The sequence below is a fragment of the Bos grunniens genome, chromosome 10 (assembly GCF_055505025.1).
Source record: "Bos grunniens cultivar Pamir isolate PY7600 chromosome 10, Bosgru_T2T1.0, whole genome shotgun sequence".
NCBI classification, from domain to species: domain Eukaryota; kingdom Metazoa; phylum Chordata; class Mammalia; order Artiodactyla; family Bovidae; genus Bos; species Bos grunniens.
Window position 1 is genome coordinate 87,855,395 of NC_141174.1, and position 23,549 is coordinate 87,878,943.

Consider the following 23,549-nt stretch of genomic DNA (forward strand, 5'->3'; position numbering starts at 1 on the left):
GAAAAAGACAGATCTCTCATCATAAAGAGAATAAGCTAGCATGACATGCTCTGAGAACTCTTACTGAAAATATAGGGGGAGTTCAGTTTAGCACCTGGATCTTAGCCCACCACACCTGAGCAGGCCCTCCCTCCTGTCTAGCTGCTTTTTTTAAGATAGCCCACTGTTTGGTGACCAGGCCACGGGAACCCTAAGAGGGAGACTGTTTTCTCTCCTACTTAGCCTATTTCAGAGCACAATGCTACCTTCTTTTTCTCCCTCACAGCCAACAGCAATCTGACAGTACGAGGGAAAGCAGCATCTGAATTTGTCCTGTTCAGTGACCAGGCCAACAGCTCTCACTGGGGTTTTCCCTCCAGAGTAACTGTTCTGGATCCTAGATACAGGTTCACTCCTGCAGAGTTCCCCAACTGGATGTAAATCAGTATCATCAAGTCACACTGAATATTCACATAGCTAGGAGCTGCAACAATCACCACTGGTATTACCTACCAAGAGCTGCCTCTCTTAAGTATAAACGGCACACAGTGGTCACCTTCAGTAACAAAGAAGGCATATTCCTACGGAGGTTACGTATATAAAGAACTACACAGAAATCCAGCATTTTCCTTCCCTCTCTTTCTTTCTTTAAGCTATAGGCTAGAGTCAAACTGGGAGAAAAATGCTGTTCTAATTTTGGAAACAGAGATAGTTTCTACTAGGTTCCAGAAACTAGTATTTTCAAGGTTAAGTCAAAAAGCTGTCACATAAATGCAGGAAACAAAGGAGAAAAAAACAGACACTGTATAAAGGAATATAACGTTACATATCACCACATATGAAAGCACTTTACATTTTTTGTTTTAAAAGCAAGTTAAATTCTCAGTTTGGATGTGGACTAAAATGATTTGTTCTTGATGAAGTCCTGAACTTGGTAAAATTTTCAGTCTGAACAAAGTAGCTTTATGTAAACCTCATCGCTACACCACAGCTAGCTGTAGAGATGGTGGCTACAAAGGGACAGATGATTTTCAAATCCCAATACACACTAGACCTCAATAAGGTACTGTCCACATGGAATGAAGAAGTACTTGGAGTTTAATAAAACAGGTGAAGAATCTTTTTATAATTTTTAAAGAGAAGGCACAGATTTCAGAAAAAAATTGTTTCAATCACAGTCTCTTTAAATCAGTAACAATAACAACAAAAATAATTCTCTAAGCTCTCAAGCTTGGGCTTGAACCTTTAAGGCTACTTAAAACCAAAGATTGTATAATTCTAAAATTCTATGAAATCACTGAAGGATTATTTCAGTTGACATAAATAATCTGGTAACTGTGAGGGAAGTCAGTTACCAGAATAATCTCTTACTTAGCAGTTCCATAGAAAGCAGCGATGAAACACTAAAGGGCACTCCGCTTTAAGTGGACAGAAAAAACTTAAGACAAAACGCCAGAGCAACTTCGATGCAAACCTGAAGTGCTGTCTCATAAGGAGACAAGGGAACTTGAAAGAGGCATTCTAATAAAGCCTGAGGACAGAATCAGGTTTATAAGACATAGTGACTAGTAGTTCTCATGGATTAATGAGAAGCTTCATTTTATGTAGGAACTACTTTCCCTTACAGATTGCTCTTTGAAGGACTGTCTACTTCATTCTTTAATAATTGCAATTAGTAGTTTTAATGAAGACTCCTTGTTCTTGTCAGAAAGGAGACTGAGTTGAAAAAGAAGTTACACTAAGAGAAGACAAATGATTCTGGCCCAAGGGCAAAATCCAAGCCATGACGGCAACCCAAGAGCACATCATTGGCTTTGAAATTTAAAACGAGAATACACTTCTCTCTAAAGACAAGCAATTTCGAGAAAGATACACGAAGGGCCAATGGGTACACAGAAAGGTGCTCCACATCTCTAACCATCAGGGATATGCAAATCAAAACCGAGGTGAGGCATCCCCTGACACTTGTTACACTATCACGAAAAAGACGAGCGAGAACAAGTGTTGGTGAGAAAGCGGAGAAAAGAGAACCCTCGTGTACTGTAGGTAGGAAGGAATGTAAACTGAAACAACCACTGTGGGAAATAGGATGTGGTTCCTCAAAGAATTAAAATTACAACTAATACATGATCCAGCAATTGTACTGCTGGGTCTGTATCCAAAGGAACTGAAATCAGAAGTTTACGGAAATATCTGTACTCATTGTATTTGAGCATTCTTTGGCATTGCCCTTCTTTGGGATTGGAATGAAAACTGACCTTTTCCACTCCTGGGCCACTGCTGAGTTTTCCAAATTTGCTGACATATTGAGTGCAGCACTTTCACAGCATCATCTTAGGATTTGAAATAGCTCAACTGGAATTCCATCACCTCCACTAGCTTTGTTTGCAGTGATGCTTCCTAAGGCCCACTTGACTTCACATTCCAGGATGTCTGGCTCTAGGTCAGTGATCACACCATCGTGATTACCTGGGTTATTAAGATCTTTTTTGTATAGTTCTTCTGTGTACTCTTGCCACCTCTTCCTAACATTTTCTGCTTCTGTTAGGTCCATACCATTTCTGTCCTTTATCGAGCCCATCTTTGCATGAAATGTTCCCTTGGTGTATCTAATTTTCGTGAAGAGATCTCTAGTCTTTCCCAGTCTATTGTTTCCTCTATTTCTTTGCATTGATCGCTAAGGAAGGCCTTCTTATCTCTCCTTGCTATTCTTCAAAACTCTGCATTCAGATGCTTGTATCTTTCCTTTCCTCCTTTGCTTTTCGCTTCTCTTCTTTTGACAGCTATTTGTAAGGCCTCCTCAGACAGCCATTTTGCCTTTTTGCATTTCTTTTTCTTGGGTTTTAAAAAAGGCAGAGGAACCAGAGATTAAATTGCCAACATCTGCTAGATCATCAAAAAAGCAAGAGAGTTTCAGAAAAACATCTATTTCTGCTTTATTGACTATGCCAAAGCCTTTGACTGTGTGGATCACAATAAACTATGGACAATTCTGAAAGAGATAGGAATAGCAGACCACCTGACCTGCTTCTTGAGAAACCTGTATGCAAGTCAGGAAGCAACAGTTAGAACTGGACATGGAACAACAGACTGGTTCCAAATAGGAAAACGAGTACATCAAGGCTGTATATTGTCACCCTGCTTATTTAACTTCTATGCAGAGTACATCATGAGAAATGCTGGACTGGAAGAAGCATAAGCTGAAATCAAGACTGCCGGGAAAAATAGCAATAACCTCAGACATGCAGATGACACCACCCTTATGGCAGAAAGTGAAGAGGAACTAAAGAGTCTCTTGATGAAAGTGAAAGATAAGAGTGAAAAAAGTGAAAGATAAGAGTGAAAAAGTTGGCTTAAAGCTCTCAACATTCAGAAAAGTAAGATCATGGCATCCGGTCCCATCACTTCATGGCAAATAGATGGGGAAACAGTGGAAACACTGTCAGACTTTATTTTTCTGGGCTCCAAAATCACTGCAGATGGTGACTGCAGCCATGAAATTAAAAGACGCTTACTCCTTGGAAGGAAAGTTATGACCAACCTAGACAGCATATTAAAAAGCAGAGACATTACTTTCCCAACAAAGGTCCACCTAGTTAAGGCTATGGTTTTTCCAGTAGTCACGTATGCATGTGAGAGTTGGACTATAAAGTTGAGCGCCGAAGAATTGATGCTTTTAGAACTGTGGTGTTGGAGAAGACTCTTGAGAGTCCCTTGGACTGCAAGGAGATCCAACCAGTCCATCCTAAAGGAGATCAGTCCTAGGTGTTCATTGGAAGGACTGATGTTGAAGCTGAAACTCCAATACTTTGACCACCTGATGCAAAGAGCTGACTCAGTTGAAAAGACCATGATGCTGAGAAAGATTGAGGGCAGGAGGAGAAGGGGACAACAAAGATGAGATGATTGGATGGCATTAGTGACTCAATAGACATAAGTCTGAGTGAACTCCAGGAGTTGGTGATGGACAGGGAGGCCTGGCGTGCTGCAATTCATGGTGTCGCAGAGTCGGACACAACTAAGCGACTGAACTGAACTGTAAACAACTCAAGTATCCATCAATGGATCGATGGATAAAGAAGATGTGTACGCATACGTACACACACACACACACACACACAGACACAGACACAGATACAAAAACATGAATATTACTCAGCCATGAAAAAAGATGGGTGTTCTTCCATTTCTGACAACATGGATGAACCCTGAGGGCATTATGCTGAGTGAAATAAGTTAGAGAAAGACAAATACTGTATGATATCACTTATATGTGGAATCTAAACAACTGAAATTCAGAGTTACCAGGGGTTGTAGAGTAGGGAAACAGGGAGATACTTGTCAAAGGGTATATACTTACAGTTGTAAGACTAACAAAGTGTGAGGACCCAATGTACAGTACAGTGATTATTGCTAACAATATTTTATTACATACTTGAACACTGCTAACAGATCTTAAATGTTCTGACCACAAAAAAGAAACGCTAATTATGTATCAGGATGAACATGTTAGCTACACTACAGTGGTAATCATTTTGCACTATATAATGATCAATCAGCATATTATACACCCTAAAGTTTCACAACGTTATGTGTCAATTATATCTCAATAAAGCTGGAAAAAAAATTTTAAGTAGACAATGAATTGAGAGTAATGACAAGTTAATAAAGGATAAGAAAGTAGATCTACATACCAAGCAATTTAGTATGACAATAACTTAAAATACTTTTCTGAATAAAAAGTAGGATATACATAGTCCATCTATCAAAGACTCTGGCTGGGCCTATCAAACTAGATTAGCTATAAATGTACACTAGCTGGAAACATAAATCATAAAAAACTTACTAAAATGGCAGAAAGTGTCAAAGGTATAAATACACTGAAGAACACTAGGAAGCCAATGCACTAAGAGAAGTAGAAAAAAATAATTTGAACTCTTTTTGCCTTACACATGGAGGTTCTTTGCCATCTGACCAAAAAAGCATTACTAGATATGACCAAGAAGGGGGGCAGGGAAGCGCTCTGATACACTGGTTCACAATGAGAATTCCAGCCTTCTCTAGTTGCCTGGAGCATAGTAATATGATTTTCCAGCACATTAGGGAAGCAAAAGTAGAACCAGAAAGTCTATGTACTGGCTGGATTCTGTTAATGTCACTTAAAATGGAGGAAAAAAATCCTAGCAAGATACCAAATAGAGTGCAGCAGATGGTAAACAAATATTATGAAGCAATCTTCACAAAATCTGCAGTGTGTCACAAATATACAAAATGGCAGAGTTTGGGAAAAGAGAATCATAACAGGCCATATGTTGGTAGCGATTTCCTTCGAAGCAACATGCAATCCAAAAGAGAAACCAAGAGGAGGAACATAAAGGCCCAGTGGAGGAGAGGCAGCCTCAGGTGAGGGGCGGTCAGAACAGCAAGCAGAGTTCCCACCGAGTAAACAGCAGACAAACAGCAGATTCTGGGGAGCTCTCAGGCACACTACACCCACTGCAGTGGCAGGGCTCAAGTCAGCTTTCGAGAGAAATAATTTAGCTTCTGCCAAGAGCCACACAGAAACTTAAGACAATACTGTGGTTTATTTGTCATGTGTCATATTGCTTCAGTGCCAGGTAAGAGAGTCCATTAGAACTACAGCAAAGGCATTTTTCTAGGGCAAGAGGAAAGAAATGAAAACAGAGTTGTAGAGGTTAAAAAAGACATCAACAGGAAATGATCAGAAGACCCGCCAAGTTTAGAACCCTTCTCAGGGTCTAAGATCTGGTCAGGACTGGAGGCCATAGTTTCTAAGGCTAAATCTTCATATCCATGAGTTTTAATTTAGCTCCATGCCTCCCACCTCCTGAATCCTTCTTCGCTTCCTCTTTCTTTTCAAATAAAATATCTAAGTGCCCACTATTTGTCACAGGTAATGTTCTGGACACTGGGGATAATAACAGTGGAAAAAGGAAAACGCCTGCCCTCACAGAGGTTATACCCTACTTGAGAAAGACTTGAAAGGGATGAGGGGATGAACCGTACAGATATCTGGGGAAAGAATGCTTCAGGCAGAGAAGCAGAAGAATACCTGACATGCCTGAGAGACTAAAAGAAAGCCAGAGTAGCTGGAACAGACTGAGAACAAGATGAAGGAGAGAGAGACGAGTTCACAGGAGTAATGACTGTGTAGAGCTGGGGGCAGATGAGAAGGGGCAGATGAGAAAGTGCAGGGCCTTGCACGACTTGGCTTTCACTCCTGAGTGAGAAAGAAACCCTGGAGGGTCTTGAGTGCAGTGATTTCACTTAACTTCTAAAAGGATCACTTTGGCTACAGTCTGAGGAAGAGGCTATGTGGAGGCAAAGCAGAAACAGGAGACAAGTCAGGGGGCCACAGTCCTAGTCCAGGTAAGAGGTGACGGTGGCCTAAACCAGTCATTACATGCTGGATATATTTTAAAGATACAGCCAAAAGGATTTGCTGATGGGTGAGAGACAGAAGGCGTGTCCTTACTACTTCACTCCTTCAACCATTCATACATTCCAGAAGCACAAATTGAGAGTTTACCATGTGCCAGGTGCTACGCTGGGTTTCTAGTGACTCAAAAGTGAGTGGTACTGGAACTTCCCTGGCGGTCCAGTGATTAATACTCTGTGCTTTCACTGTAGGGGGCACAAGTTCAATTCCCGGATGGGAACTAAAGTCCTGCAAGCCATGGGGTGCAGCCAAAAAAAAAAAAAACCTGAAAAACAAGCATCACTATCTACTGCCCTTAAGGAACTAACCTGGTGCTTGGGAAAAGGACTTAAACTTCTAAATTCTCATGTAAAACAGCCAGACTACCAATACTTACTACTACTACCACTACTACTAACTACTACTACCACTAACAACTACTCTCATAAGACTAAAAATGTTTTGGACTTTTTGCATCAGTGATATTTCAAAATAAAATTTCAATAAATTAAAGCCCCCTTTATACCCTTCCAAATTCTAAGAATACATAATTAGCTCTTAAATGTTAATTTTTTTCCACCAGCAATGGGGACCATTTAAAACATTTATTAGATATTTTGATGGATCACTAAAAGGCATCTCTAGGACACATCCAGGATAGTCTTTTCCCCTGGGTTTCTTTTTCTTTTTTTAATCGGAGTATAGTTGATTTACAATGTTGTGTTAGTTACAGGTACACAGCAAAGTGATCAGTTATACATATATACATACCCACTCCTTTTTTAGATTCTTCTCCCATATAGGCCACTACAGAGTATGGAGTAGAGTTCTCTGTGCTATACAGTGGATTCTTATTAGTTACCTATTTTATATATAGTAGTGTATATATGTCAATCTCAATCTTTCAGTTTATCCCTCTCACCACCCACCTTTGCTCCTGATAACCATAAATTTGTTTTCTACATCTGTGACTCTACTTCTGTTTTGTAAATAAGCTCATTTGTATCCCCCTTTTTTAGATTCCACACATAAGTGATAGTATATATTTGTCTTTCTGTGTCTGACTTACTTCACTCAGTATGACAATCTCTACATCTATCCATGTTGTTGCAAATGGCATTATTTTGCTCCTTTTTATGGCTAAGTAATATTCCACTGTGGGCTTCTTTGGTGGCTCAGTGGTAAAGAATCTGCCTGCCAATGCAAGAGACATGAGTTTGATCCCAGGGTCAGGAAGAATCCCCTGGCGAAGGAAATGGCAACCCACTCTAGTATTCTTGCCTGGGAAATCCAGGATAGAGGAGTCTGGCGGGCTATAGTCCATGGGGTTGCAAAAGAGTTGGACACAACTTAGTGACTCAACAAAGACAACAAATATTCCATTGTATATAGCTTACATGTTAATTTTTAGACTCAGCGTATGTCTAATATGAAATTACAATTTTTCATTAACCTACCCAGTTTTACTTACAAGCAAACAGTTAGCTTTTAGATATGGTACAGTGTAAGAAAATAATGCTTCATTTTTCCCAGAAATTCATAAAACAACTGAAAAGGATTCTATTCAATGAAGAGTGAGTATAAAATAGTCACAGTTAAAGAAAAACAAAACAAAGATTTATCCTAAAGTCGTATTTTCCAAACCAAAACTCAGACACCTGGCTTAAGCAGTGTGAAGATACCCATATGAGGGCTATAGATCAGAATATATGATGTCAGAGTATCCCAGAAAAGTGGGACCTTACGGTATTTATAGGTATAAGTCAGCATTCTCATTCCAATGAGAAGAGTTGACTCATTGGAAAAGACTGATGCTGGGAGGGATTGGGGGCAGGAGGAGAAGGGGACGACAGAGGATGAGATGGCTGGATGGCATCACCGACTCGATGGATGTGAGTTTGAGCAATCTCCGGGAGTTGGTGATGGACAGGAAGGCCTGGCGTGCTGCAATTCATGGGGTCGCAAAGAGTCAGACACGACTGAGCGACTGAACTGAACTGAGCTGAACTGAAATCAGCATTTGTCTATATAGACTTAAAATGCATCTATCAAGTCAACAGTAAGATTTTTACTATCCAGCAACACCAGCCCAACTGTAACTTTATACTAGTAACTTGTCTAGAGAAAACCCAGGGAGAGTAACACATGTAACGATATGCACAGGAAACTCCTTAGCGGGCACAGTTGACTTTTCTCACCTCATGTGTTGGTGTACTCATTAATCTGTTAATGACACTGTGAAAATCAGCAGGGCTCTTTGGACCTATATGAATGTCAAGCTCCTATAGCATACATAGGGCCCACACACGCAAACATACAAGATGTTTTATGGTTATGGAATTTAGCTTCATCTCAGAAGTGTTCTCATATCTGGGGAAAGACAAATTATTCAATAACCAGCATGGAATCAACTGTCTGTCTTCTTGAAAAATCAAGTTGGATCTCCGCCTGACTCCTTGCACCAAAATAAACTGAAAATGGTACAAAAATTTTTTTAAAAATCCTCTGCCTTTGTAATAAAATACATGTTGTTTTATTAAAGAAAAAGAACCCACATGAATACATATGCAAACATACATATTTACGTACATATCTAAAAGTGTGTATTTAACCTCATTAAAGTAGAAAGAAAAAAGAATCTGAATTAATGTTTCTCCAACATCTTGGAATGTGGAAGACCTTTCGAAGCATGACATAAATCCAGAAGTCAAAATATGACAAACCAGACCACGCAAAAATTTTAAATTTCTCCATGGGAAAAAAAAAGAGAGAGGAAAAAAAAGACCAAAACAAGCTGAAATGAATGCAATAAACTAAACAAAAATATAACATCTAAGACAAAGGACCAATTTTCTTAATATTGGAAAGCTCTTCAGTCAACTAGAAAAACACAAATAACCTAAATAGAAAAATGGGCAAAGGTGATAAATAGTTCACAGAAATTAAATACAGATGACCAAAATATAAATGAAAAGATGCTCAAGCTCATTTATAATTGAAGAAATACAAAATAAAATTATAATATAATAATCTTTTTCACATATCAAATTGACATCAACTAAAAAGTTGATTTGGTGAGGGTAGAGAGAAATGGGCATTCTTGAACACTGCTGGTGGGAGTGCAAATCGGCTCTACCTTGTAAAGAACAACGTGGAAATAGCTATTAAAACATAAAATACGGTACTCTTTGTTTCAGTAGTTCCAAATCCATTTCTACACTGTGGAAAGTCATAAGAGACAATGCTGTTGTTGACTGCAGCATTTTTCTTTTCTAATGCTTGTAAAAAAAACTGATAACGTCTTAAACTTAAAACTGGTCCACCAACAGGTTAAATAAATTAAGTCATAGCCATAAGAGTATCCAAAAGAATGAAGCTGATTTATATACACTTACATTAGAAAGAGACCCAATATATACTATTAAGTAATGGCAGGGGCAACTAGCTGCAATATTGTATATATTATGTATGAGGAAATATCTGGAAGGATACAGAAGAAACTATTAACTAGGGAATTGGGGATGGGGACTTTTTGCTTTATTTTGATACTGACTGAAATTTTTTTAAGATCATCTTCTTAACTTAAAACAACAAAAAACTAGACACTATATATTGAAAAGTAGTACTTTCACCTAAAAGTGGTAAAAAGAAAAAGAGGTTTGAGGTCATTAGTCCAAAAGGTAAGTCTGGCCCAAATGGGACTCCTTCCCCTCATTCACTCCTAAATCCCCTTGGAAACGCTATCCCCAGGAACAGAAATCAGAAAGAATATAACCACTTACAGACCCTCTGCCCTCTCAGGACAAGTGTGGGAATTTGATTTTGGATCCTGAATTGTCCACCACCAACTAGTTATATCCCATGGCTGAATAACTGTACAAATAATCCCCCCCAAAAAGCAAATTTTTTACTTAACTTTAGGTTACATGCATTTTACAATTCTCTTCTGAATATGGACATATATAACATTCCATCTTACTCAACAAAGTGTTTCTATGAGGCACAAAGTATACTTGTTGCTCAGTATGCACAGGGTATTAGTTCCAGAACCACATCCCTCCCGCTCCATCACGAACAGGAGACCGAAATCGGTGGACCATCAAGTCCATAAAGTACATTTTATGTACTTACATAAAATGGTGTCATACAAGTGGCAGATGTGGAACCTGTGGATATACAGGGCCCACTGTACTAAGAAGAGAGCCAGAATGAAATAAAACATGGCCCCTGTCACCAAGCCATCAAAATCTAGGGAGGATGAGAAACAGGCACACAGCCAACTGGAGGGCAGGCCCAACAGGTCACCTGCTCCAGTGACGTGCCCAGAGGGATGAGCCACACGGGTGGGGACTGGGAGTTTCACCAGCAAGATGGCATTTCTCAGAACTGAACTTCCGGTAAGAGAACCTTAACCCTTCCCCTCTTTTCCACTTACTCTTTTTCTCTACATTTATACAGAACAGGTAAATTTGACATTGTCCTTTCTCTTGTCAATTATATCATTAAATATAATACCACCTCTTTTGTATAGGTTAGTGTTGGGTATACTTTGCAGGGCTTCCCTGGTGGCTCAGTTGGTAAAGAATCCGCCTGCAATGCAGGAGACCTAGGTTTGATCCCTGTGTCAGGAAGATCCCCTGGAGAAGGAACTGGCAACCCATTCCAGTATTCTCACCTGGTAAGTCCCGTGGACAAAGGAGCCTGCCAGACTACAGCCCATGGGGTCCCAAAGAGTTAGACACAAGTGAGTAACTAAACCACCACACTTAGCAGCCATATATATATATTACCATAAATAATATATATTATTTTAATATATATATTAAATACATATAATAATATATATTACCATAAATATCTTAAAGTTTTGTTTATTTAAGATTTGTTCCATCATACCATAAACTACTGAAAGAGCTCTACCATTTCAGCAAATTAGCATATAAACTACATCTTTCCAACTATCAGTATTTTTTGCACATAGATTTCATTCATTAGTATGGATTTTTGTTACAGAAAATAAGGTCACCCTAGAACACTAATGAAAGAAGCCCGCATAGGATTTTAAGTCTATAATGGAAAGTTCACGACAATCTGAACACAGTAAAATGAAGAACTATCATTACTTTGTCTCTGTGTCCATTTGTTCCTATTCTTGCCACCTAAAACTGGTCCAGAAGCTGATGGGTATAGCGCCACTGCCCTTGTTGTGGGGCGGGGGAGGAAAGTAAAGACTCTAAGAAGTTAAACCTAGAAATTTAAACATTTCTTCTGTTAGTGTTAAGTATACTTTTCAGTGTTATATATATTACCATAAATATTTCTTTGATCAAAGTTTTACTTATTCAAGATGGAACTTACTGTTCCATCACACTCATAAACCACACTTAACACCCTTCACAGGCTTTCAACGTGCTTGGTTAAAAAGGCTGCAAGTTTCACGCTCAAAACAGAACTGTATTTACATATGGACTCTACCACTTCCTAGCTGATCACTTTCAACAATCTCTTTATGTCTCTGAGTTTCAGCTTCCTCACAAGTGTAATTTTCCTACCTTATACAATTATTGCAAAGATTAGCAACAATCCAGGTACATCATCAAGAACACTGGCACACAGCAGCCCATCAATTAGTTCAGTTCAATTCAGTAGCTCAGTCGTGTCCGACTCTTTGCGACCCCAAGGACTGCAGCACACCTGGCCTCCCTAACCATCACCAATCCCGGAATTTACCCAAACTCATGCCCATTGAGTCAGTGATGCCATCCAACCATCTTATCCTTTGTCATCCCCTTCTTCTCCCGCCCTCAGTCTTTCCCAGCATCAGGGTCTTTTCAAATGAGTCAGCTCTTCGCATCAGGTGGCCAAAGTACTGGAGTTTCAGCTTCAACATCAGTCTTTCCAATAAACACTCAGGACTGGTTGGATCTCCTTGCAGTCCAAGGGACTCTCAAGAGTCTTCTCCAACACCACAGTTCAAAAGCATCAATTCTTTGGTGCTCAGCTTACTTTATAGTCCAACTCTCACATCCATACATGACTACTGGAAAAACCCTAGCCTTGACTAGACAGATGTTTGTTGGCAAAGTAATGTCTCTGCTTTTTAATATTCTGTCTAGGTTGGTCATAACTTTCCTTCCAAGGAGTAAGCATCTTTTAATTTCATGGCTGCAGTCACCATCTGCAGTGATTTTGGAGCCCCCCAAAATAAAGTCTGCCACTGTTTCCACTGTTTCCCCATCTGTTGCCATGAAGTGATGGGACCAGATGCCATGATCTTAGTTTTCTGAATGTTGAGCTTTAAGCCAACTTTTTCACTCTCACTTTCATCAAGAGGCTCTTTAGTTCTTCGCTTTCTGCCATAAGGGTGGTATCGTCTGCATATCTGAGGTTATTGATATTTCTCCCAGCAGTCTTGATTCCAGCTTGTGCTTCTTCCAGCCCAGCATTTCTCATGATGTACTCTGCATATAAGTTAAATAAGCAGGGTGACAGTATACAGCCTTGACATACTCCTTTTCCTATTTGGAACCAGTCTGTTGTTCCATGTCCAGTTCTGACTGTTGCTTCCTGACATGCATTCAATAAATGATAGGTAAAATAATCAGCATTACTACTGTGAAACCTGACTCTGAAAGCCAAAAAGGCACAGGTTCATCAAGCCACTTGGAGGGATACAGAAAGGCAGAAGTAGAAAAAGCAAGATAAGATTCTTTTTTGCCTCACCTATAAACAATCAGAATGCACAACATCAAAAATTATGACAGCTCTGAGAACAAGTCTCGACAGTGGCTGAGAATATACACATGAGAAATTCCACTTTATCACCTACTAGCTGTGAGACTTAAGTTACTTAGAGGAGATGTCCTCAAGTAGCACAGAGCAAATAACAGTCCTTCAAAGTACTTCATGGGGGTCTTGTGAAGGTTAAATTAAATGAGATAACCAATGGAACACTCTTAACACAGCATCTAGCAGCAGTTAAGTACCCCAAATGTTAATTACCAGACCACCCATAAAATCCTTGGCACCCCCAAGGAGTTACCGCAAGGCGTCTGAAGAGCTTGCAACACTAACATGTATTTCAGATATACATACTATTTTTCAGTAGTATATGAAGTTCAGTGTGGTTAATACAATACTCTTCTTTATTAATTATTTTAGGAGTTCTACTCAAGTAGCTTTTAAAACCATGAAGTGATTGTTGAAAAATATTCAATAGAGAATACTGAAATAGCAATAGAGAGAGAGAGAAAGCAGGAAGTATGTTCATTCAGTCAATTCTTCCCCTACTACAGCCCCAAGTCTGCTTTTCAGGAGAAATGACTGGAAAGCACTGCAGAGGGCACCTCTTCAGATCTTTGTCTCAATATGTACACAAAGTTGGGAGGTGGAAGTAGGGAATAAATATGGGATCATACTATATTTAATCAAAATGGGATCATACCATACATATTTTACCTATTAACAGTATATCCCAAATATATTTCCATGTCAATGTTTAAAATTCTTAGTTAATTATTCTAGGCATTTAGCTTACCTCTAAATTTTTTGCTTTTAAAAATAATTACAGGGAATTCCCTGTGGCATAATGGTTATGGTTTGATGCTTTCACTACTGCGGCCCAAGTTCAATCCCTGGTCAGGGAACTGAGATCCCACAAGCCTTACAGAGCAGCCAAAATTAAAGAAAAAAAAAAAATTCCACAATGTACGCTTTGTTTGAAGGGCATTCAACACATGTGTAGGTATTTCTGTTGGACAGTTTCCTAAAAGTGGATCTGTCCAGACAAAGGTTTTAAACATTCTATATTTTAAATATTGTCAAATTTGTCTCCAAGAGAACATAAATAAAAGAGAGGACCTTGTACTCTCTGTCATTAACCATCTGCTTAAAAAACAAAAACAAAAAAGATACAATCATGTGGAGAAACTGTACATTTTTCCACAGGGAAAAGCAGACCACATCTTCAATAAAAGTTAGGGCCACAGTTACAAACCTTTCTTTATCCTTCCCAACACCAGAGGCCCTGTGCTACTGACTAAACTCTCATCCTACTTAGCCCTTCACATCCCCCTGGCTTATGTCAAACCAGTTTTCTAGTACACCCTGCCCCCACCCCAGGCCCCAAGCCAATTGGTTTGGTGCGGGGCGGGGGTGGGGTGGGGGGAATGACTCAAGACCTGAAGTGTTGTTGTCCCCATCCAAAAGCCTTGCGAAGACCCATTAAAGCAGAATTATTCCACGCAACATTCACTTAATTGCTCTACTCTGTTGCTGTTTTAAGGTAGCAAAGGATTAAAATCTTTTCATCAATAATCATCGGCCTACAGGTAGTTTACACGTTTCATTTTGTCCTACAATATTATTACAGTGAGGAGCAAGAGCAGATAAAGGTCATGTTGGTAATTAAAGCTATATTACAGAAATATGTACACCCAAGATATGATTAAATAAGAAAATATTACTTGGTTCAGTATCATCATTAAACTTGCATTAATTTATAAATATTTAAATGTACCATATGACGATCATAAATAATCTGTTTTTGTCAGTTTCTAAAGTAACGCAACCCATAAACCCTTTGAAAAATTACTGCAGAAACAGTCAAAGTATATAACCCAGACTTACATTCAAATGCTGTGGTTGTTGCTTCAGGCAGAACCTGGCCTATCACATCCTAAACAAAGAAAGAATAAAGAAACACAATTAGCCATCTTCTTTACTGCCAACATGTGGCAAATCCTAGAGGAAATATGTGAACCTGGAAAAGATTTTTGAAATGTTGGCATAAACTATAAAAACATTAGCACATAATCACACTTAGCCCAGCAATCTAGGTCCAGAGTTTAAATCTCTATTTTAGAGTTTAAATCTCTTCTAGGGGAGAGGACCATTAAAACATCCTTCCCACTCTGTATTAATAATGTAAGTTTTTACCCTGGATTCAATAGCATAGACAAGTACACTGTTGTGCATTTTCCAAAAAAAAAATATGTTTCTTCTATGGGAAGCTAATGTACTGTTAGTAGAAAAAGAGGTTTCAGGAGTCAGACTGGCCTGGATCTGAATCTCAGCTCTGCACTAAACAAGCTGTGTGACCGGGAACAAATTACTCATCCTCTCTGAGCCTGAATTTGATTATCCTCCAATAGGGATCTATAATGCTATTGGTACATGCTCAGTCACTAAGTCATGTCCTACTCTTTACAACCCCATGAACTACAGCCCATCAGGCTCTTCTGTTCATGGGATTTTCTAGGCAAGAATACTGGAGTGGGTTGCCATTTCTTCCTCCAGGGGATCTTCCTGACCCACAGATCGAACCAATGTCTCCTGCACCTCCCGCACGGCAGGCAGATTCTTTACCACTGAACCACTTGGGAAGCCCAATGCTTATGGAGGTAACGTAAAAAGTATAAAATAATGTAATAAACATGAACTAACCTAATACACCATAGATCTTCAACAAATGTAGTTGTTGATATGTAACTAATAATACCATGCCTTGCACTCATAATGGGAGGAGTTCAAAAAATAAGTTTCCCAAAAAAAAAAAAAGTTTCCATCATGATGATGTAAATCTATAATACTACATTTAATACAAAGAATTATCAACCTCTACTCTGTGCAACTGAGAAACATATTTAATGACATCAAAACAGAGTTAATCTATTATGTAGTTAATCTAGCCTACAAAAGAAGTGCGTATAACTTGGTATCAATGTTTAAATGAACCTGTAAAGTTAAAAACACTTGAAAAATAGTCTACAGAGACAGTGTATTTAAAAGGGTACAGAACACCTTTGAGAAACAGCTCTGGGAAAAGTGACCCTCCATGATGTCCAGTCCAACCCACACGGTCTACACACTCCATTGCTCTCGGGGAGCTCTGCCGCAACGTCCCTCCCGGGCCGTGCCACAACTGGCACCAGGCGCCAGCTGACAAAGCTGCTTGCAGTATTTCTCATCAGGGCGCCCACAGCCCTTCCAAGCAGGGCACTTAGCAGTGTGGTGGCTGCAACTTCCTTCTAAAGGCAGTTCTTTAGAAGCTTTTGCTGCAGTGGCAATCTGCATAATAGCCTTGCCTCTACTCTGTGTGTGTTTGTGTGCTTTAAGTCAATCTGTGCATATGAAATTGATCAAAAGGAACTATCTGAGGCAGTCCTCACTCATTAGAGCCAAAAGAGATTTTTTTTTCCTTTAGTCTTAGCAAATGAAACAATTTTTTGAGGAAGTATCTGTAAAAGATTTTAGTATTGAAGAAAAAATTCTTTCTAGATATTTGTAGGTAGAAAGTATCTATTGACAGGTAAATGAAAACTGCTGAGTTCATATGGAATACACAGGCAACCGGCGCAAAGCCTGAGAGTATGGAGGACAGCCAAACTGCTAGGCTTGGACCTTGGCTCTGCTGTTCAGGCCCTGAGTGACTGGATCTCTCTGGGCCTCCACTTCCTTCTGTGTAAGATGAGATCATACTTGTACCTACCTTGTAGGACTAATAAGTTAATATTTATAAAGCGCTTACAACAGTGTCTAGCACATGTTAAGCTCAGTATTAGTGTCTGTTAAATAAATAAAACAGTCACTGATGACTGGAACGTTACAAATCTTAGCTCATAACAAAACCCTAAATTTCAGCACCCAGCAATTAATGGAGGATGATCTCTGTTCACTTAATCCTTCTACGCATTTACCGAGGACGACACGAGCCAGTATTGGTTTAAAAGAGGGGAGAGAAGGGCGAACACCCTCCACCTTCCCAGCTCTCCAAGTCTAGGTCATGACTGCTTACTTTCAGACAACCAGTCTCAAGGTGTGAACCCTACAGAATTAGCAAACTAACTTAGGATCCTTCCTACTTATGAATAGCAGATCCCCATCAAATGACAAATTTCTAACAACTATTTGAACACACTGCTGGGCAGCAATGGCCTCCTTAGCCCATCAACATAAACAAGGAGCCACACAAACTTTACATCTAACATGGAGAAACAGAGACAGAAAAAGCAAGAATCGTGAGGGAATCATGAGAATCACATGAGCATAACCAGCCACCTTGTTCTGTTAAGGCAAATAATGTGGAGCTATCGTGATGACAAAGGGGTAAAAAGTTGGAAAATAAAACACTATCTCCTGGTCTTTTCTAAGCAGGCACATCCAACTTTATGCATATTTTCCAGTTGTATTTTAAGTGATTAATTTCAAAATGACCCTTATTCTCAACATTTTACCCAACCTAAACAATGTTTCAAAAGAGCACATGGGTTTACACATGGGATGGTGATCATTTCTTGATCCTTTTCTTCTTCTTCCCTTCAGTCAAACCAATGGCAAACCAAAAATATAAGGGAGCATCCACAACATGCCAGGAGCACAAAGACAACAAAAATCTGTAGGTAACAGAAGAATAAGACTTACTCCTTGACGTCAGGAAGATTATAATCTGTCACAAAAATAGAGACAAACCTAAAAAACTAACAATTCAGAGCACTACAGTTCCCCGATGGCTCAGCTTGTAAAGAATCTGCCTGCAATGCAGGAGATGCGGGTTCAACCCCTGGGTCAGGAAAGAGCCCCTGGAGAAGGAAATGGCAACCTACTTTCATTCTGGCCTGGGAAATCCCATGGACAGAGGAGCTTAGCAGGCTACAGTCCACGGGGTCGCAAAGAGCCGGACACGACTGAGCAACCAAGCACACAGAGTATGATAAAACGGCCAAACAAGAGACATAAACTTGCAAATAGTTAAGTTAGAAGGCAGGAGAAATCACAGGCTCAGTTATGACAGACACTTCACAGATAGGAGGAAATGTGGGCTGGAACTTGGGAGAGAGGATTCAGAGGAAAGGGGGAACGTTCTCTCCTACCACTCACTAATCCAGACCTCCTACACAATTTTCCCCAACCTGGGGACTGCGTCACCAAAAACGACATGAAACACAGAAAGCTGAAAAACGGATAACCCACATGCCTCTGCCTGAGAGGACCAGCTGGGCCTGTTTCACACGGCAGCCAGTCCCTATTTCAGACGGAGGACACAGCCACCAGAGAGGCCCCGTGACTTGCCCAAGGAGTCCCAGCCTTTCGGTAGAGCTATGAGTGGTACCCTCAACTACCGACTCCGAGTCCAAAACACCCTCAGCTCCAGCTGACTCAGTCACTACAAACTGCTTCTGGCTTCCATGTCTGGTTCTGCACAAACTAGCCGTGTGGCTTTATCATTTTCCTCATCTGGGTTTCAGGAGTCCTCATTTGAAAAATGATGTTGAGGACAGTTACATCAGATGAAGGGGAACAGTGAAGGTTTCATTTGGCTTAAAACTTTAAGGTTCCCAGCCAAAAATGCTGATGTGGACTATTGGTTTCTTGCTGAAGGAAATCTTGGAAAAGAGAGCTCAGGGGTCCTGCAAGATTTGAGCTTGCAGTTCAAATAACTTGATATACCGCATAACACCCTCTGTCACAAGCCCTGCATCAGGCCTTCCCAACATAATATGCTCCACTTGAGCTTATCTGAGTAAGCACGTGTAAAGGCACCTTGCATTCAGCTCTCAATCATGGAACTGTTTGTGCAAGGCTTACTTTTAGGCCAGTCATCCTTGAGCCAATGTACAAATAAGAGATGCCCAGGCCCTGTCTCTTCCATTGCTACAAAAACACTTAGAACTTAGTAAGCTCTAGGTTGCTGTAAGTCCTTTACAGGTATCAACTGCCCTAGAACTCAGAACTCTATGAGGTTGGCACTATTTTTATCCCCCAACCCTATTTTGTTTTCTTTTTACCAATGAAGAAACTGAGATACAGAAGACACTTGCTCGAGTGAGTATGGTAAGGCTTCCAATTTTAACCCAGTCAGCCTGGCTCAAGAATCTGTTTCAAACACTGTACCGTTCTACTTGGGCTCATTCTACTGGTGGCTCACTGGTAAAGAATCCGCCTGCCAGCGCAGGAGAAAATGTGGGTTAAATCCCTGGGTCGGGATGATCCCTTGGAGAAGACAGGCCAACCCACTCCAGTATTCTTGCCTGGGAAATCCCATGGACAGAGGAGCCTGGAGGACTACAGTCCATGGGTTCGCAAAGGGTCGAACACCACTGAGTGACTAAACAACAACAGCCATTCTACTTAAAAAAATACCTTCTGCTGTCTCAAATGAGTAAAGTCAAAGAAATCTCATGTCTTTCTCATCAAAGACACAATCTCAGTTAATCTTTAGAAGTCTTTGAGGCAGGTATCATTACTCCTAATTTACAAGCAAGAAAATTTAGGCTTGGAGAAGAACAGTGACTTGCCTAGTTATAGTTAAATCCAAAGTTCTTGATTCAAAACCTAGTGTGCTGTCCACAAAACCATAATGGTGTGCATCTTCTTTGAAGCTCCCTCGTAAACAAATCTTTCAGGGTCCTAGGTAGCACCAGAAACAAAGATGTCCATCTCCTCCAGAATTTTATCATCTAGCGGAGGGGACCAACAAAATTAGCACAAAACCCATGTACTTTGCCAGGACAAAGTTGTGGGCACACAGAGGAGGGGCATGTGACCAAGACCAACACAGAGGAAAAGTGAAGCTCGACTCTGAAGGACAGGTAGGAGCGGGCTAGCTAAAGAAAGAGGCCAATTAGACATGGCCTGGGCACCTTGGAGAACTCAAGGTTAATTCTATATATCTGGAGGACAGGATGCTCATGTGGGTGTAGTGAGAGATGAAGCTGGTGCCAGGCAGGCATGAGCCAATCAAGACGGGTCCAGAGGACCATGCCAAGGAGCTTGGGCCTTACCATCAAGGAAGAGGTCAAGAATCAACAGTCAGAACTGGACGTGGAATAACAGGCTGATTTCAAATTGGGAAAGGAGTATGTCAAGGCTGTATATTGTCACCCTGCTTATTTAACTTATATGCAGAGTACATCATATGAAATGCTGGGATGGATGAAGCAGAAGCTAGAATCAAGATTGCCAGGAGAAATATCAATAACCTCAGATACGCAGAAGATACCACCCTTACAACAGAAAGCAAAGAAGAACTAAAGAGCCTCTTGATGAAAGAGGAGGGTGAAAAAGTTGGCTTAAAACTCAACATTCAAAAAACAAAGATCATGGCATCTGGTCCCATCACTTCCGGCAATCAGATGAGAAAACAATGGAAACAGTGACAGACTTTATTCATTTGGGCTCCAAAATCACTGCAGATGGTGACTGCAGCCATGAAATTAAAGGATGCTTGCTCCTTGGAAGAAAAGCTATGACCAACCTAGATAGAATATTAAAAAGCAGAGACATCACTTTGCCTACAAACGTCCATCTAGTCAAAGCTACGGTTTTTCCAGTAGTCATGTATGAATGTTAGAGTTGGACTATAAAGAAAGCTGAGTGCCAAGTCTAACATTCCATTTTATTTGAAATACAGTTTGAATATTATGAAAGTAAGGCTTCACTGAGTCTTAAAAGTACATTTTAACATCTCTGAAATAACACCTCTATTTTAACATCTCTGAAATTGGGTTTTGTACAATGTATGGCATGTCATAGTTTAATGGGCTGCATTTTTTCTTCGTTTTACCTCTCTTTCTTTCTTTACATAAAATACTATCTTAAAACTTAGGACACTTTAAGTTTGCTAAAACGTGATTGGTTAGGCTTGTCTTCTTTCTCTTTTCCACTAGTTACCAAGTTTAGAGAACTCAGTAGAAAGACCTGGAATCCGGCCAGGGACATTCCACAAAACTCTCTTCTAGATTCAGCTTTGTGTATCTCAGTTGGTTGCTTCTGTGTAAAAAATTTTATCCCAGTCCAGGCTGAGTTCCTTGAGGGCAGGGGTCCAATCTGATTCATCTCTACTTCCCCACAGACTTCAACACTTGTCAGATTTCAGTCCATGCAATTAATCAATACTTGTGGAAGCAATAAAACCGCCCCCACATGGAGGCCAGCAATGGTCACTAGCTCAGGCCACCAGGGTAAGATTCAGTGATCACAGTGCTGACTACCCCACAAATGCCTCGCCCCACTCTTTAGGACCGACACACTGAAATTAGCACTCACCAGCACATCCCTGAAGAGTAGCTGCGGCCCAGAGTGCACTGTCCAGTCCACTGCTCCACTATTGGGAATCTTGATGCGAATCACCAGCACTTGGTTCTCCATGGCATGGAAGGGGCCAAGGAGCAGCCACAGCATTACAGGTTAAAGGGGCTCACATCCTGGTAGGGGGGCCCCCTTCCCCCTGGTTAGACGTGGGGGGCGCCAAGAGGTGACAGGAGGACCGTGGGTCAGAGCACGAAGCGGGTGGAGGGTTGAAGAGAGGAGGTGGTCCGGAAGCAGCCCGCAGGCTCGCAGCCAGGCCCAGGCAGTAGGGGGTTGAGGGACGTCTCCTGCTGAGAGTGGACGGGGTATAAGGGGCAGAAGCCAGAAGGAACTAGCGGAGGTCAGAAGGTTCTGGAGTTGGAGAAGATGGCAAAAGGGATCGTGAAGCTCTCTGCCGTCTGTGTGGGTGTGAGGGGACGGCAAAGAGAGGACCCCGTTTTAAGGAGATACAGCGGCAGGTGTCCACTCCTCCTTAAGAGGAGCGGAGGGTCCCCGACTTGGCGGGGACTCAGTTCGGGGCTGTTAGGAAGGAGTCCCAGGGCCGCCGGACCAAAAGAAAGCCGAGCGGACCGTCCCAGGGAAGGCCGGAGACGAGTCCTCTGCCCCACCTCAGCCAAAGTGCGCGGGGCGCGCGACTCAGCTGCGGCCATCCGAGGCCAGCGTCTTGGCGGCGGCGGCGGCAGCGGCAGCTGCAGGAGGGGGAAGACCGCGGCAGGAGGGGGAAGGCATCGGCGAGGGCACTGTTACTCCGGAACCAAAACGCGCGGCGCCGGAACCCCGGGAGCCGGAGAGTGGACCCGCCTCCCACGGCGCCATGTTAGAAGAGGGCAGCTCCCGGCCGTCCCCGCCCCCGCCCGTCGCAGGGCGGGACCACAGGAGCAAGTGCTTGGTGCCGAGTCTGGAGTGAGAGAATCAAGTGGAATACTCTGTCCGGAGACCCGAGAGGTTGCGAAGCGACCATCCACGGAGACTGCCCTTTCCTTTCCCGATCCTGATTAAAGTCGTCGAGGTAAAAGCATCTAACAAAAGAAGGAGGAAAGTGAACTAGGGCAGAGGTCCGCCAAAAGCCGATTGATGACTTCAAATGAGTATTGTGTGCCTGTACAGAAGCCTAGAAAAATAGAACTGCAGCTCTCGTTAATTCTGCTTTATCAGCCCGTGTATTTAAATCTTCGCGGAGTTTGTGCATCAAACGATCAACAAGGTTGCCTTTTTTCCTTCTTCCAAGATACAGATCTAGAGATTATCTGTCTCCCAAATGAGTAATGTGACTGGATTTTTCAATGAGGTTCTTTACCCCACGGTTGCCCTAAAATAGCAAACAGCCCCCTATTGAAAAGTGACAGGCAAGAAATTCAGTGACGAGGTTAAACTGCCTAGGGACATTTGGAGTTGTGGCATCATCTTTTCCTATTAAACCGTTGCAAAAAATATCCTAGACAGTCCATAAATTTTCACCTAGACAGCAATGTTTACACAATCGGTGATATCACAGGCAGTAGCAATAACCCTTGATTATTTTTAAATGACTTGTTAACTTCAGATTTTTAAATGCACAATTTTGTTGATCTGTGACGCCTATATGGAAGTTCGTTTACAAATTGTTTCGTCCTTTATCTCTAAGAAAAACCTACATATCGCTTTATATCGGGGGACTGAATTTTGTATAAATTCGGGTGAGGAGTGTTATTTCCCTAACAGTCAGTTGATGAATGCAACCCAAAAAAATCATTAAAATTATTTATCAGTTTTGATATAATACCAATTTTTCTGCATATTTTCTCTACCTACGTTCCTTCTATATTTAACTTGAAAGTCCGTTGTAGGAGATAAATTATCCCTTTTCAGTTATTGTAAATTAATAGCTTAGGAGGAAATTCATTTAGTCAGATCCTCCAGATAGTGAAAGAATTGCCCCTTTCCACCTACACATCAGTCTGTGAAAAATAAATCGTTTGTTCAAGGTCCCCATACACTTTTTATTGAAAGTTCATTTCCTATTATTTGAAAAAATAGACCACAAAACCAGAGATTTTCTATGAAC

At 41.0% G+C, this 23,549-nt stretch overlaps 1 protein-coding gene across 5 annotated transcripts in view; it reads right to left on the reverse strand.

Moving 5' to 3' along the window:
- The window catches only part of MAP2K5 (mitogen-activated protein kinase kinase 5), a 282,322-nt gene extending 260,061 nt beyond the window's left edge, over positions 1 to 22,261 (reverse strand). For all 5 annotated transcript variants that reach the window (XM_086322839.1, XM_086322837.1, XM_086322838.1 and 2 more), the window contains exons 1-2: positions 21,464 to 22,261; positions 15,047 to 15,095 (exon numbers count right to left, since the gene is read on the reverse strand). In XM_086322839.1, coding sequence (XP_086178965.1) covers positions 15,047 to 15,095; positions 21,464 to 21,598 — 184 coding nt within the window. In that variant the 5' untranslated portion in view covers positions 21,599 to 22,261. The remainder of the gene's footprint in view (positions 1 to 15,046; positions 15,096 to 21,463) is intronic.
- Between the last annotated feature and the right edge of the window lie 1,288 nt (positions 22,262 to 23,549).